General features: G+C 35.0%; 1 protein-coding gene across 1 annotated transcript; it reads right to left on the bottom strand.

The window, feature by feature from the left end:
• Positions 1–11,379: 11,379 nt before the first annotated feature.
• Positions 11,380–14,045, bottom strand: LOC143922201 (uncharacterized). Its single transcript, XM_077445421.1, has 3 exons — positions 13,920–14,045; positions 13,605–13,874; positions 11,380–11,919 (listed from the first exon to the last, which is right to left on the bottom strand). The coding sequence occupies exons 1-3, from the start codon at positions 14,043–14,045 to the stop codon at positions 11,380–11,382; spliced, it is 936 nt and encodes a 311-aa protein (XP_077301547.1).
• Between the last annotated feature and the right edge of the window lie 948 nt (positions 14,046–14,993).

Here is a 14,993-nt window from a genome sequence, read left to right as displayed (position 1 = left end):
AAATTCTTTGATTTTGGTGATGGTTAGGTTAGGTTGGATTAGGTTTGGTGAGGTTAGCACGTTTTGTGGATATTTTGGCAATGTCGAATTCTTGAATTTCGGTGATGGTTAGGTTAAGTTGGGTTAGGTTTCGTGAAGCTAGCACGTTTTGTGTATATTTTTGCAATGTCCCATTCTTTGATTTCGTTGATGGTTAGGTGAGGTTGGGTTAGGTTTTGTGAGATAAGCACGTTTTGTGGATATTTTGTTAATGTCGAATTCTTTGATTTTGGTGATGGTTAGGTTAAGTTGGGTTAGGTTTGGTGAGGTAAGCACGTTTTGTGGATATTTTTGCATTGTCAAATTCTCTAATTTCGGTGATGGTTAGGTTAAGTTGGTTTAGGTTTTGTGAGGTTAGCACGTTTTGTTTATATTTTTGCAATGTCGAATTCATTGATTTCGGTGATGCTTAGGTTAGGTTGGGTTAGGTTTCGTGAAGCAAGTACGATTTGTATATATTTTTGCAATGTCCAATTATTTCATTTCGGTGATGTTTAGGTTTGGTGAGCTTAGCACGTTTTGTTGATATTTTGGCAATGTCGAATTCTTTGATTTCGTTGATGGTTAGGTTAAGTTGGGTTAGGTTTAGTGAGGTTAGCTCGTTTTGTGTATATTTTTGCAATGTCGAATTCATTGATTTCGGTGATGGTTCGATTAGGTTGGGTTAGGTTTGGTGAGGTTAGCACGTTTTGTGGATATATTGGAAATGTAAATTTCTTTGATTTCGGTGATGGTTAGGTTAAGTTGGGTTAGGTTTCGTGAAGCTAGCACGTTTTGTGTATATTTTTGCAATGTCCAATTCTTTGATTTCGTTGATGGTTAGGTGAGGTTGGGTTAGGTTTGGTGAGGTAAGCACGTTTTGTGGATATTTTTGCATTGTCAAATTCTCTAATTTCGGTGATGGTTAGGTTAAGTTGGTTTAGGTTTTGTGAGGTTTGCACGTTTTGTTTATATTTTTGCAATGTCGAATTCATTGATTTCGGTGATGCTTAGGTTAGGTTTCGTGATGCAAGTACGATTTGTATATATTTTTGCAATGTCCAATTATTTCATTTCGGTGATGTTTAGGTTTGGTGAGCTTAGCACGTTTTGTTGATATTTTGGCAATGTCGAATTCTTTGATTTCGTTGATGGTTAGGTTAAGTTGGGTTAGGTTTAGTGAGGTTAGCTCGTTTTGTGTATATTTTTGCAATGTCGAATTCATTGATTTCGGTGATGGTTCGATTAGGTTGGGTTAGGTTTGGTGAGGTTAGCACGTTTTGTGGATATTTTGGCAATGTAAATTTCTTTGATTTCGGTGATGGTTAGGTGAGGTTGCGTTAGATTTCTTGAAGTTAGCCCGTTTTGTATATATTTTTGCAATGTCTAATTCTTTGATTTCGGTGATGGTTAGGTTAGGTTGGGTTAGGTTTGGTGAGGTTAGCACGTTTTGTGGATATTTTGGCAATGTCGAATTCTTTGATTTCGGTGATGGTTAGGTTAGGTTGGCTTCGGTTTGGTGAGGTAAGCACGTTTTGTGGACATTCTTGCAATGTCGAAATCTTTGATTTCGGTGATGGTTAGGTTAGGTTGGTTTAGGTTTTTTCTTGAGGTAAGCACGTTTTGTGGATATTTTTGCAATGTCGAATTCTTCGTTTTCGGTGATGTTTTGGTAAGTTTGGGTTATGTTTGGTGAGGTAAGCAAGTTGTGTGGATATTTTTGCATTGTCAAATTCTTTGATTTTGGTGATGGTTTGATTAGGTTGGGTTAGGTTTTGTGTGGTTAGCACGTTTTGTGTATATTTTTGCAATGTCGAATTCATTGATTTGGGTGATGGTTAGTTTAGGTTGGGTTAGGTTTGGTGAGGTTAGCACGTTTTGTGGATATTTTGGCAATGTCGAATTCTTCGATTTCGGTGATGTTTAGGTAAGTTTGGGTTAGGTTTGGTGAGGTTAGCACGTTTGTGTATATTTTTGCAATGTAGAATTGATTGATTTCGGTGATGGTTAGGTTAGGTTGGGTTAGGTTTCGTGAAGTTAGCACGTTTTGTGTATATTTTTGCATTGTCTAATTCTTTGATTTCGGTGATGGTTAGGTTAGGCTGGGTTAGGTTTTGTGAGGTAAGCAATTTTTGTGGATATTTTTGCAATGTCGAATTCTTCGATTTCGGTGATGGTTAGGTGAGGTTGCGTTAGGTTTCGTGAAGTTAGCACGTTTTGTGTATATTTTTGCAATGTCTAATTTTTTGATTTCGGTGATGGTTAGGTTAAGTTGGGTTAGGTTTGGTGAGGTCAGCACGTTTTGTGTATATTTTTGCAATGTCGAATTCATTGATTTCGGTGATGATTAGGCTAGGTTGGAATAGGTTTCGTGAAGTTAGCACGTTTAGTGTATATTTTTGCAATGTCGAATTGATTGATTTCGTTGATGGTTAGGTTAGGTTGGGTTAGGTTTCGTGAAGTTAGCACGATTTTAGTATATTTTTGCAATGTCGAATTAATTGATTTCGGTGATGGTTAGGCTAGGTTAGGTTAGGTTTGGTTAGGTAAGCAAGTTTTGTGGATATTTTTGCATCGTAAAATTCTTTGATTTTGGTGATGGTTAGGTGAGGTTGCGTTAGGTTTCATGACGTAAGCACGTTTTGTGTATATTTTTGCAATGTCTTATTCTTTGATTTCGATGATGGTTAGGTTAAGTTGGGTTAGGTTTGGTGAGGTAAGCACGCTTTGTCTATATTTTTGCAATGTCGAATTAATTGATTTCGGTGATGGTTAGGCTAGGTTGTGTTAGGTTTCGTGAAGTTAGCACGTTTTGTGTATATTTTTGCAATGACAAATTCTTTGATTTTGGTGATGCTTTGGTTAGGTTGGGTTAGGTTTTGTGAGGTTAGCACGTTTTATGGATATTTTGGCAATGTCGAATTCTTTGATTTCGGTGATGGTTAGGTGAAGTTGGGTTAGGTTTGGTGAGGTTAGCAAATTTTGTGTATATTTTTGCAATGTCGAATTCATTGATTTCGGTGATGGTTAGGTTAGGTTGGGTTAGGTTTCGAGAAGTTAGCACGTTTTGTGTATATTTTTGCAATGTCCAATTCTTTGATTTCGGAGATGCTTAGGTTAGGTTGGGCTAGGTTTTGTGAGGTAAGGACGTTTTGTGGATATTTTTGCAATGTCGAATTCATTGATTTCGGTGATGGTTAGGTTAGGTTGGGTTAAGTTTGTTGAGGTCAGCACGTTTTGTGGATATTTTGGCAATGTCGAATTCTTTGATTTCGGTGATGGTTAGGTTAGTTTGGGTTAGTTTTGGTGAGGTAAGCAAGTTTTGTGGATATTTATGCATTGTCAAATTCTTTGATTTTGGTGATGGTTAGGTTAGGTTGGGTTAGGTTTGGTGAGGTTAGCACGTTTTGTGGATATTTTGGCAATGTCGAATTCTTGAATTTCGGTGATGGTTAGGTTAAGTTGGGTTAGGTTTCGTGAAGCAAGCACGTTTTGTGTATATTTTTGCAATGTCCAATTCTTTGATTTCGTTGATGGTTAGGTGAGGTTGGGTTAGGTTTTGTGAGGTAAGCACGTTTTGTGGATATTTTGGTAATGTCGAATTCTTTGATTTTGGTGATGGTTAGGTTAAGTTGGGTTAGGTTTGGTGAGGTAAGCACGTTTTGTGGATATTTTTGCATTGTCAATTTCTCTAATTTCGGTGATGGTTAGGTTAAGTTGGTTTAGGTTTTGTGAGGTTAGCACGTTTTGTTTATATTTTTGCAATGTCGAATTCATTGATTTCGGTGATGCTTAGGTTAGGTTGGGTTAGGTTTTGTGAAGCAAGTACGATTTTTATATATTTTTGCAATGTCCAATTATTTCATTTCGGTGATGTTTAGATTTGGTGAGCTTAGCACGTTTTGTTGATATTTTGGCAATGTCGAATTCTTTGATTTCGTTGATGGTTAGGTTAAGTTGGGTTAGGTTTAGTGAGGTTAGCTCGTTTTGTGTATATTTTTGCAATGTCGAATTCATTGATTTCGGTGATGGTTCGATTAGGTTGGGTTAGGTTTGGTGAGGTTAGCACGTTTTGTGGATATTTTGGCAATGTAAATTTCTTTGATTTCGGTGATGGTTAGGTGAGGTTGCGTTAGATTTCTTGAAGTTAGCCCGTTTTGTATATATTTTTGCAATGTCTAATTCTTTGATTTCGGTGATGGTTAGGTTAGGTTGGGTTAGGTTTGGTGAGGTTAGCACGTTTTGTGGATATTTTGGCAATGTCGAATTCTTTGATTTCGGTGATGGTTAGGTTAGGTTGGCTTCGGTTTGGTGAGGTAAGCACGTTTTGTGGACATTCTTGCAATGTCGAAATCTTTGATTTCGGTGATGGTTAGGTTAGGTTGGGTTAGGTTTCGTGAAGTTAGCACGTTTTGTGTATATTTTTGCATTGTCTAATTCTTTGATTTCGGTGATGGTTAGGTTAGGCTGGGTTAGGTTTGGTGAGGTAAGCAATTTTTGTGGATATTTTTGCAATGTCGAATTCTTCGATTTCGGTGATGGTTAGGTGAGGTTGCGTTAGGTTTCGTGAAGTTAGCACGTTTTGTGTATATTTTTGCAATGTCTAATTTTTTGATTTCGGTGATGGTTAGGTTAAGTTGGGTTAGGTTTGGTGAGGTAAGCACGTTTTGTGTATATTTTTGCAATGTCGAATTGATTGATTTCGTTGATGGTTAGGTTAGGTTGGGTTAGGTTTCATGAAGTTAGCACGATTTGTGTATATTTTTGCAATGTCCAATTCTTTCAATTCGGTGATGTTTAAGTTAGGTTGGGTTAGGTTTGGTGAGGTTATCAGTTTTGTGTATATTTTTGCAATGTCCAATTCTTTGATTTCGGTGATGGTTAGGTTAGGTTGTGTTAGGTTTGGTGAGGTTAGCACGTTTTGTGGATATTTTGGCAATGTCGAATTCTTTGATTTCGGTGATGGTTAGGTTAGGTTGGGTTAGCTTTTGTGCTTTGAAGAGAAACAAAACAAAACTTTATCTATTGTTATTACGTACATGTTAATAGATAAAGGAAAAGACAGTTGGTAGAAATTAAGTTAATTGATACTTTTTGATGACTCAGTTTGACGGTCGATTAATGTTGACCATGTGAAGATTTGTGGAAAAAAATTTTTTTTTCTCTTTACATCATATTTTTTTATAATTACTTTTTCATAAATAAGCTTATTTTTTTCATATTTAATAACTCAATAAGGTGTATGCAAAGATTATTTTCCATTTTTATTCCGATATAAAAAAGATTTTTTGAAAAAAAATTCAATTTGACCAATCTTTGCCTGCCCCCCCCCAAGAAAAAGCTGAAATGACGTCCCTGACGTGGTGGAAAGAAGAAAGTTTTGTTATATGGGGGGGGGGGGACGACAAATTTTTTTAACCCTGGGGGGTCCCCTTTGACTCCTGGCATGCACTGATTTCAGTCCCAGTCCGCCACTGTATGTATCACACAAATAGTTGCTGACCCCGTTCAGTCTCAAGGAATTCTGATTCGCAGATAAGGCAGATTTCATGAGGGTTGGGTGTGAGGCATCGTTAATGCTGATTAAACAGCATCAAGCCTCGGCACACGCTTCTCAAACTCTTCATATTTTGACCTTTAATTAAATTATTATTTAATAATTTCAACAAGACTAACATACATACATAAATACATATGTATGTACATATATAAGGAAGAATATCTTTTGTATTTTTATATATTCAGAATTTGGTCACAGTAAAAGTTTTGGAATTTGAAAAGTCGTATGAGGGTTTATGGTTTTAAATTTGCATATAAACTAAAGAACTACATAATTGTGTCGAAAGTGCTGTATCAATTTTTGATATTATTCAAAATCTCTTGTTAATTTTTGTATGGAAAAATGCAGTCAACAAAATTGCATTGTACATAGATGTTCACTTATTAATTGATTTAGCAATACAGCGACATTTTTACTGGGTGGGTTAGGTTAGGTTTGAGCTCATTGAATGGAATTGGACTTTGAATGGACAAATGTTGCAAAAAATGATGTGTTGGCAGAGGAATTAATGCGATGAGAAACATAATCCAACTGAATGATTGAACATATGAGCAAAGATCGGCATTCGATGGATGCTTTTGTCAATTTCAATTTTGTTAACTTTCTTTGAACACTAATGGAGCGGTATATTGTTATTCGAAAAGTATCCATCGATCGCCTATGACTATATATTGCTCATGTGATATGAGTTAATTATAAATATACATATGTGCAGTGGCGGCTGGTGAACAATTACATTGGGAGTTCACTAGTTCCAAAAATTAAGACGAAGAAAAAAACGAATCTTTCTCACTCAAAGGCGATAAGCAATTGAATAAATATAGCTAATTGATTTGAAGAATAAGGGATCGAGGGATCGGTGACCTTCGGAACCGACCGTGAAAACTCGAGAATTTGGAGCGCTGATCCAAATATACGGGTGTATAATAAAGTGAAAAAGTTGAAAATATTCGTTTATCATGCATACATATGAAAAACGGTTAGTATATATATCAGTGGCGTGCGGTAAAACTCTCTCTCCCCCCGTCGTACATCCTCACTTAATTTGCGCGAGCAGGATACAACAGGAACAAGAGGAACAGGCTTTTCCTCCCGTATCCTGCGCGCGCACATTAAACAAGGCTGTATGATAAAAAGAGAGATAATTTCACCGCATACCACTGATAAATATTATATATACATAGTACCGTTTACCATGCACCCTTTTTTTTTGATCTTTTGATTTTCGATCTTTGCCTTCCGATATTTGCTTTTCACTTTCGGTCTCGTAAGGTAGACCCCAAATATACATATACATATGTTTCACGTGTTGAGAAGACTTGAGTGTTCCTTTTGTCTTTTATTGGTTTTTCTTGTCTCTTTCATTTTGTATGGAGAATTTTTCAATAGGAGTGCAAAGAAAAACGCACACTCAAGATAGATCGTTGACGCACTAGGCTCGGCACGAAAAATTGTACATATGTACTATTGTCCTACAATATGTATGTTTCATCAGTGTAAAATACATGTAACTTATATAAATACCCACTCATTTTTTGTGATTTTCGTTTATTTTACTAGTATTCTTCATTAAAGTTGATTTGTCAATAGATAGAGTTCATATTCATCTCGATTCTTTAAGAATTTTGTTAGGAATCTATATTAAAATCTAGCCAGCAGTTTGTCTTAATTGTAGCGTATATATTTAGCACCACTGAGGTCGAAGATTCGACTCCTCGTCAAACTGCTGGTTAGGGTTGGGGGTTTTGTGACTCCAAATCGATCGTTTCTCTAACAGAGTTTGCCAATTTTATCTGATCATTGTTGAAACGGTTCCTGGAAATTGGTATTAGATCATTTCCTGTTGTCACAAAATCTGTGTGTATAATTTGTAAAAATTATGCACAGTAATCTGAAATCTATAGATATCTCTATAGAAATATCTATAATTTCGTGTTTATTATATGTTTAAAAATTGTAATAATAATTGTACACAAAAATCTAAAAATAATCCATAGATGTCTCTATGATTATTATTTATTTATTTATTTATTTATTTATTTATTTATTTAATAGTTTTGGACCATTGTGGCATTACAGGAAGAACCTAATGCGCCACAATGGCCTACATTTGAAAAATATATAAAAACATGATATAAAAACAAGTAAACTGTAAATAAAGGAAAAAAGCAAAAGCAGAAAACATGGTAAAATAAAATTACAAAAAAAGTAACAAAAGGAAAAAAATCATCATTCAGAGAGAAAAAAAAATAACAAAAGTGTAAAAATTAAAAATAAAATCCATAAATCCCATTCTTTGTTTACACTGATCAAAATTAAAATAGTATATAAAAATGTACAAAAGAGAAAGAAAAAATAAAATAAAATAAAACAAAATATGAATAAAAAATAAAATCACAGCGAGGCCCAAATGGAAGAGAGTAGATTAAGATTCCACTCATTCATCACATTCAAATTAAGAAAGTAATGATGAGCGCAGGTTACCAGATAAATATGTTAAGATAATATCCGACAATCTACGCTCCCCAAGGTGGAAAATATCACATTCAGGGACAGCAGCAACGATTTCATTGAGAAGTCGAATAGCTCTTGGAATAGGAGCCATTCGAAAAAGAACTGTGCGAGCAGCAGGTACAACCATTAAATGATGATGTCTACCACGCACATAATTATTAGGGACATAAAGTCCCAACTGTTCCAGCAACAACGGGCATGACGTATTACCACGCAATAGCTGGAGAACGAAACGAATTAACGAGAAGTTTCTCCGAAGTTCAAGGGAATTATACCCAAGCATGCCCAAAAGGAAAGGAGTAGGATAGAGATATGGGTAGTACCCATACTCTTTCTTATAAAGAAAACGAAGAAATGCTTTTTGCACTTTTTCTATAATAAGAGAGTAGTTTGCTTCGTGCGGATTCCACACAATTGCATTATACTCTAGCTTACTTCTAACAAGCGAGTTGAAAAGCAAGCGAGAAGACAAGGGGTTGGAGAATAATCTAGCATATCTCAAGACAAATCCAAGTCGACGAAAGGAAACGTCAGCGATTGTCTTGATGTGGTTGTGAAAGGTGAATTGAGGATCAAAAGTGATACCCAAGTCGACCATTGATTCCACGCGCTTCAACAATACGGATCCAATGGAATATCCGTGACAATAGAGCGAATTCGCACGTCCATAACTCATAATAGCACATTTACTAGTATTCAGTTCAAGCCCTAAACTGGAACTGAACTCTAAAACAGCGTTAATATCAGCTTGAAGGAGAGAGGCTTGCCTCTCATCCTTAACAGCAAAGAATAGTTTAACGTCGTCAGCAAACAAGAGACATGAAGCATTGCGTAGTACTTTTGGGAGGTTATTAATGACTATTGTAAATAGTAAAGGGCCTAAGGTGGACCCCTGAGTTACACCAGATCGCGTAAAAAATGAAGGAGATTCATAAATACCATATCTAACAAATTGCTTCCTATCACTAAGATAAGAAGCAAAGAGTTTAAGAAGACGTGGAGAAAAGCCCACTTCAGCTAATCTGATCATAAGAGCGTCATTGTTGACAAGATCAAATGCTTTTCGAAAGTCAAAGTAGGCTACATCAACTTGTTGTCCACGGTCAACTTTAGACATGGTATAATATGAAAAGCAGGCAAGATTAGTGGTAGTGGAACGACATGGTGAAAAACCATGCTGCTCATCACACAACAATCTTTTGAACTGCAAAAGAATCAAACGGTGAAGGATATTATTTCTGTACTGATTAATTGTTATATGCTATGTATTCTGATTGTATATGTATTATTGTATTTTTGACCGCTATCGTACACTCGTCGCATTGGAGCGATCTGTAATGACGAGTGTATATTGATTGTAACAATAAAATAAAATATAAATACGCAATTCTTATTGATCTATAAGATTGGAAAATATTTATATGAGCTTTGATTTAGAAAGGCAAGTATAATTATACATATCTATTTATATGTTTCAATAATTTAATGTACACTTTGAGAAGTTTCCGTGAAAGGGTGATCGTCGAATAATTATATAGTGGGTGAGAGATATTCACACATTGTGTAGAGATCTTAGATAAGAGATTCGTGACAAGAGGTTGTCCGTTCATCCATCGGAAGTCTCAATCAGCTAATGCATCACCAGCACTCTTCAACGTCCATTCACGGATTTTATCGTCGATACCTACCCCTTTTTTACACCCCCTTCAATGCTTACCTACTTAACTTAACGACGCATAATCACACATACATACAACTGAATAAAGGTACACCATTTATTGATGATATAATATATTTAATAATAATTTATTTACATGTGTACGATGGCGATATCATTATTGTTTTATCACACATTTACAGCAAATTTATATTTCATATTATAATAAAAGTAACAACGGAATTCTTCACAAGAAAACCAAACTTTTCGTTTACACATTACTAAGGATATGATCGAAATTTATATTTTGTCATTGGAAATTATGCATATGTACATTTAATTGGTATAACTTATATATAATTTTTTGCAACGTGTCCCGTTATTAATGTTTATTTATTTCAAAACTAAGCAACCATAACTACATATTATTTTAATTGTATTAAATCTAAATTTAACACGTAAATAGATACATACATACATATACAGAGCGTTCAATAATTAAATAAAATGATAATTAAAAGCGTATATTTGAAAATTTAACTATGTATTTTATCTATTGCGTAAATAAATTTGAAACATTCTGCATAATATAATTATTATACAATTCCTTGGTATTATTTTTACAAAATTAAGTATTACATATAAAACAATACCTAAGCACATACATGAAAAGTGTTGTAAAATTGCAAGCGGTTTTATTAATAGAGTATTATTTTGCATTAATTTATACAAAGCCGTTGCGCTAGATTGACATTGACTGCTCGCAGAGCATCTCAATTTAAAAAACACATCATAAATCAGACTCAATCTTCCAGCTGATTGTCGCTCTATTGGAGCGGTTTCTATATAATCTACAATTGAGGATTAATCATATGTTTTTCTACATTTTTGATGAAAATTTGATTAAAAATGCACTTACTTTGGAATAATAAATATTTAAAATTCATTATAAACGTACCTCTAATCTGCGGTACGTACATCTACATACATAATATTCTATACATATACTAATTAGCATATAATAATTGCCACTTGACCTTCTAAAATTCGGCAATTTTCGCTTTTGAAAAGTTCAATGAGTATATAACGCAAGGATCAATGATTTTTAAGCATACAGTAGCGGTCATCAGCAATTAGCTATAATTTTTTTTTTGCATAGTTAGAATATTTTCTCAGCAATCAAACTGTATAAAAAAGCCTATTCTTGATAAATGATATATTTTACGAATTAATTTCGTACTTAGAGCAATGACTATACCTGTGGTAGTGAGCGTATGAGGGGTATAATATATGTATATAGTTGAAAAATCAATTCCACTTTTCATGATACCTACTCAAATCTTTCAAAGAATACAATTATCAATGATCTGGTGGTAGAACAGTATTAGCGAAATCACTCGAAGCCATAGCAATTGAGTGGTGTTTATTATTCAATATGAAGCCTGATCCAGATGAAAGCATATGTATGGTAAATTGGACTTAGATCGCAATGATGTTATGCCTGTCCTATTTGCCAATGTCTCTCTATTGCGATGTTTCACAGTTTCGACACAAAAGTCCTTGAGTGGACCGCTTCCACAGTTGACCCTTGCCTTCATCACGCTCAGTTGAAGTACAAGGGTGCGTCCGGTCACAATATCTTGGAGAAGAAGAGCGCAGCTGGAGTGGGTGGATGGGTGGGTGGCATCAGCCTGGGGGGTAGCATCAGGGGTGGAGCCTCGCGAGTAGGAGCTCCAGGGGGCGAAGACGCCAGCTGAGAGTTTCCAGACCCCACGTGCAACTTGCGCGTATGCTTCTTCAAATCAAAGTTGCGACAGAAGCCCTTAGCGCATATGTGGCAAGTGAAGGGCTTGCGATCGTTGTGGGTGTGCATGTGGAAGGTGAGGTTGTACACCTGGTGGAAAGCCTTGCTGCACAGGGAGCACTTGTAGGCCTTTTCGCCACTGTGGGTCAGTTTGTGGTTCTTGTAGTTGCCCTTCTGGTGGAAGCCCTTGCCGCAGGTCTCGCACACGAACGGCTTGACCCCGGCGTGGATGCGAGCGTGCGTGTTGAGGGTTGATGATCTGTTGAAGGCTTTTCCGCAGACGCCACAACGATGGGGTTTTTCCGCTGTGTGGATTATCTTGTGGCGACACAGGGTTGAAGCCTGGCGGAATCCCTTGCCACATACCTAAACATAGAACATACAAGTCATATCAATAAAAAGCTTTTCAATAAGCACTATGAGGTGAATAGAATAGAATGAGGGTGTGGATTAATGCACGCTATTTAATATGACATTCGGGAAGGAAGCAAATTGGTAACCACCAACATGGTCGAACTGGTTCTAACTCACAGTATGGCAACCCAAACTCGACCAAATTTGAGGTTTAGCCAGATAAATATGTACATATATATATATATGTAGATATGTAACAGTATTAACTTTCATGTTGCTACAGATATTTAAGTTCACTAAGTCTTATATATTAATAACTTGTGTACACATGTATAGGAACATCGTTTAGCCAGCAGTAAATATTGTTCAGTTTTATTTCATGGTACATATGTATGTACATAGGCATACAATAACACCATAAATTATTAATGGATTACTTTACATATATTTTAATATAAAAAGTATAACAAAAAAATAACAGCTAAAAATCATAGCAAATTTCCACATCACTTGGGACATTCTCCGAATCTAAGTCGGTACCCGAATCATCAGAAAGGTTTATTTATAAATGAAATATTATAAAAATAATATTTCATTAATAAATAAACGGTGAAAAATGAAATATTGTAAAACTACCCTTATTTTGTCTAATGTCTAAAATAATTAATTTTTATTATTTTGTATTTTTGTTTTTCTTGGTAATAAGCTAGAGTTTAAGCTTAATACCAAGTTAAAATAATGTATAAAATTTGGTAAGCATTCGTCAACCGGAAGTGGCAGTTGTTCGATTTTTCTTCCACTATTTTTTTCGACCCTTTAAACATGTGCACTCTTTATGAAAAAAATCAATTATAATTCTCGTATCAATGTGATGAAAATAAAAAAAAATCACTAAATTTAATAAACCGAAATTGGGATTTTTTATTCTTAGAAAAGTCAAAAATGTTGCGACCACGATTATTTCTACACCCCTGAACGTATCAAGCTGGGGGTGCTACGTTTTTTCAATGGCACAGTGAAGACTATAGACTATGAAAAATATTTGGGAATTTTTTTCCGCCTTTTATTGAACAACATCTTTCAAAGTCAACCGACTTCAAAATTTCAGGCCGATTTTGCAAATTATCATCGGGCACTAATGATATTTATTGTATTTAAAATAAGTGATTGATATCATCAAACAAATTTAATAGCATTTTATTAATTTTTTTATTACAAATAAAAAAATACTAAGAGAAAGTAGATATTCATCACTAAAATGACCAGACAATAGCCCCGACTTACAACCTATCGAATAATTATGGGCTATTATAAAGCAAAGGGAATAAAAACAACACCCTGGGGCAAATTATGAGTTAAAAAAACTGTTGAAAATGTATGGTTTGCAGAAATTTCGGACGTCATACTAAAAAAAAATCGTTTTGTCCCTGCCGGCAGGTACCATCCCATCATAGAAGCAAGACGATTGTCTAGTAATTATTATATTACTATTTATTGTTGTCATATGTCCATTGCCTATGTATTTTAATTCATAGAAAAATATATACTGTAATATTATTTTAGCTAGAGACATTTGAAAAAGACATTAAAACCAAAAAAACTTGTGTATAGCTTTATGTAATTAAAAAAAAATCGAAAACATCGAACAATTGAAAGTGATGCGATTTCTCTGCATCTTACTGTATGTATGTATATACCTTGCAAACGAAAGGTCTGGCGCCTGTGTGGACAGGCATATGTCTGGTGAGATTGTAGTGGGCATTGAAGACTTTTCCACAGTCGCCACAGGCGAACGTCTTGTGCCGAGGTGGGGGCGCGGGGGTGGCGGCTGGGGGCGCAGGGGGCGGGGGCGCAGGCTCCCTATACTGCCTGAAAGCCGACGGCTCTGGCGCCATCAGCCGCGCTATGGAGAACTTCAGCTCGGACACCTTGCATTGTCTGCTGGAGCTGAACGGCTGCATCTTGACCTGCAATCCAATAACAATATATAATAATTTCACAAATCCGTTAACCCTTTCGTTGCCGTTCTCAAGTGAGCAGCAACAGCTGCTTCTCGAATTACCCGGCGGCACGCCTCTTACTCTCCGGTGCACCGGGTCATTATTGCAGTCATTGCATTGTCGGAACAAATGGGGCATATGCTAGTACGTACATACATACAGCACGAGTCAGTACAGTTGACTCTAAACAAAAAAAATATAGTAAAAATACAAGCGAATATTCCATTGAAACGCCTTTTGTAAACCGTAAATGTTTGTAATTGCGCCATTCAGTGGTTTTCGATTTCTTGCGAGGGCGTTCAACTGTGAATAGAAACACCCCATTCGTAAGGTACTTCACTTTGGAATATGATTATATCGTTTGTTAATTATGTATTTTTAGTGTCAGTATTTTAATTTAAACAATTTTTATTCCGCTGATGTATTCAGTTGTAGCGAAGAAATAATGGTTAAAATTTCTGATCAAGAAGTTGGAAGTTTTAACAGTATGATGTCTTTAAACAATATTTTGTCTACCAAAATCTAGAGTCAATATTAAATTTAATAAAGTACTTATCTTCAAAAAGAAGGATAAACGTAAATAAAAAAAATAAAAAAAACGTAGATAAATAAAAAATAAAAAATAAAAAATAAAATAAATAAAAAATAAACGTAGATAAAATAAATGATTTTTTTAACCGAGTTTCAAATTGAATCACATCTTGAAAATTTTGATTTTTAAATGCTATTTGTCGTTCATAAAATCATAAATTATGTTTGCAATACATCTTAGTCTATTTAAAAGATTACACTGTTTGACAAATGACAAATGATCTCACTATTAATACTATTTTATATTGAGTATTTTCTATTGAAACATGTGGGATAGTGTTTATTGGAATAGCCACAATATATTTTGTTTTCGTTAAAAAGGGTTAATTGGAAGTGTGCTGAATTTTAAATCGGTAAAATTGCGAGCTAAAAACTCGCACTACCGAAGCACCAGGTTTAATAATTCTATTTAAGCCTACTTAAAATAGATCAATATAAATTGCATTAATAAAACGTATATACGTTTGAATATATATATATATATATATATATATA

Source organism: Arctopsyche grandis, unplaced genomic scaffold, assembly GCF_051622035.1.
Source record: "Arctopsyche grandis isolate Sample6627 unplaced genomic scaffold, ASM5162203v2 HiC_scaffold_798, whole genome shotgun sequence".
Lineage (NCBI taxonomy): Eukaryota > Metazoa > Arthropoda > Insecta > Trichoptera > Hydropsychidae > Arctopsyche > Arctopsyche grandis.
The sequence above is the reverse complement of the archived record's forward strand: the minus strand, read 5'-3'. Positions and strand labels throughout refer to the sequence as shown.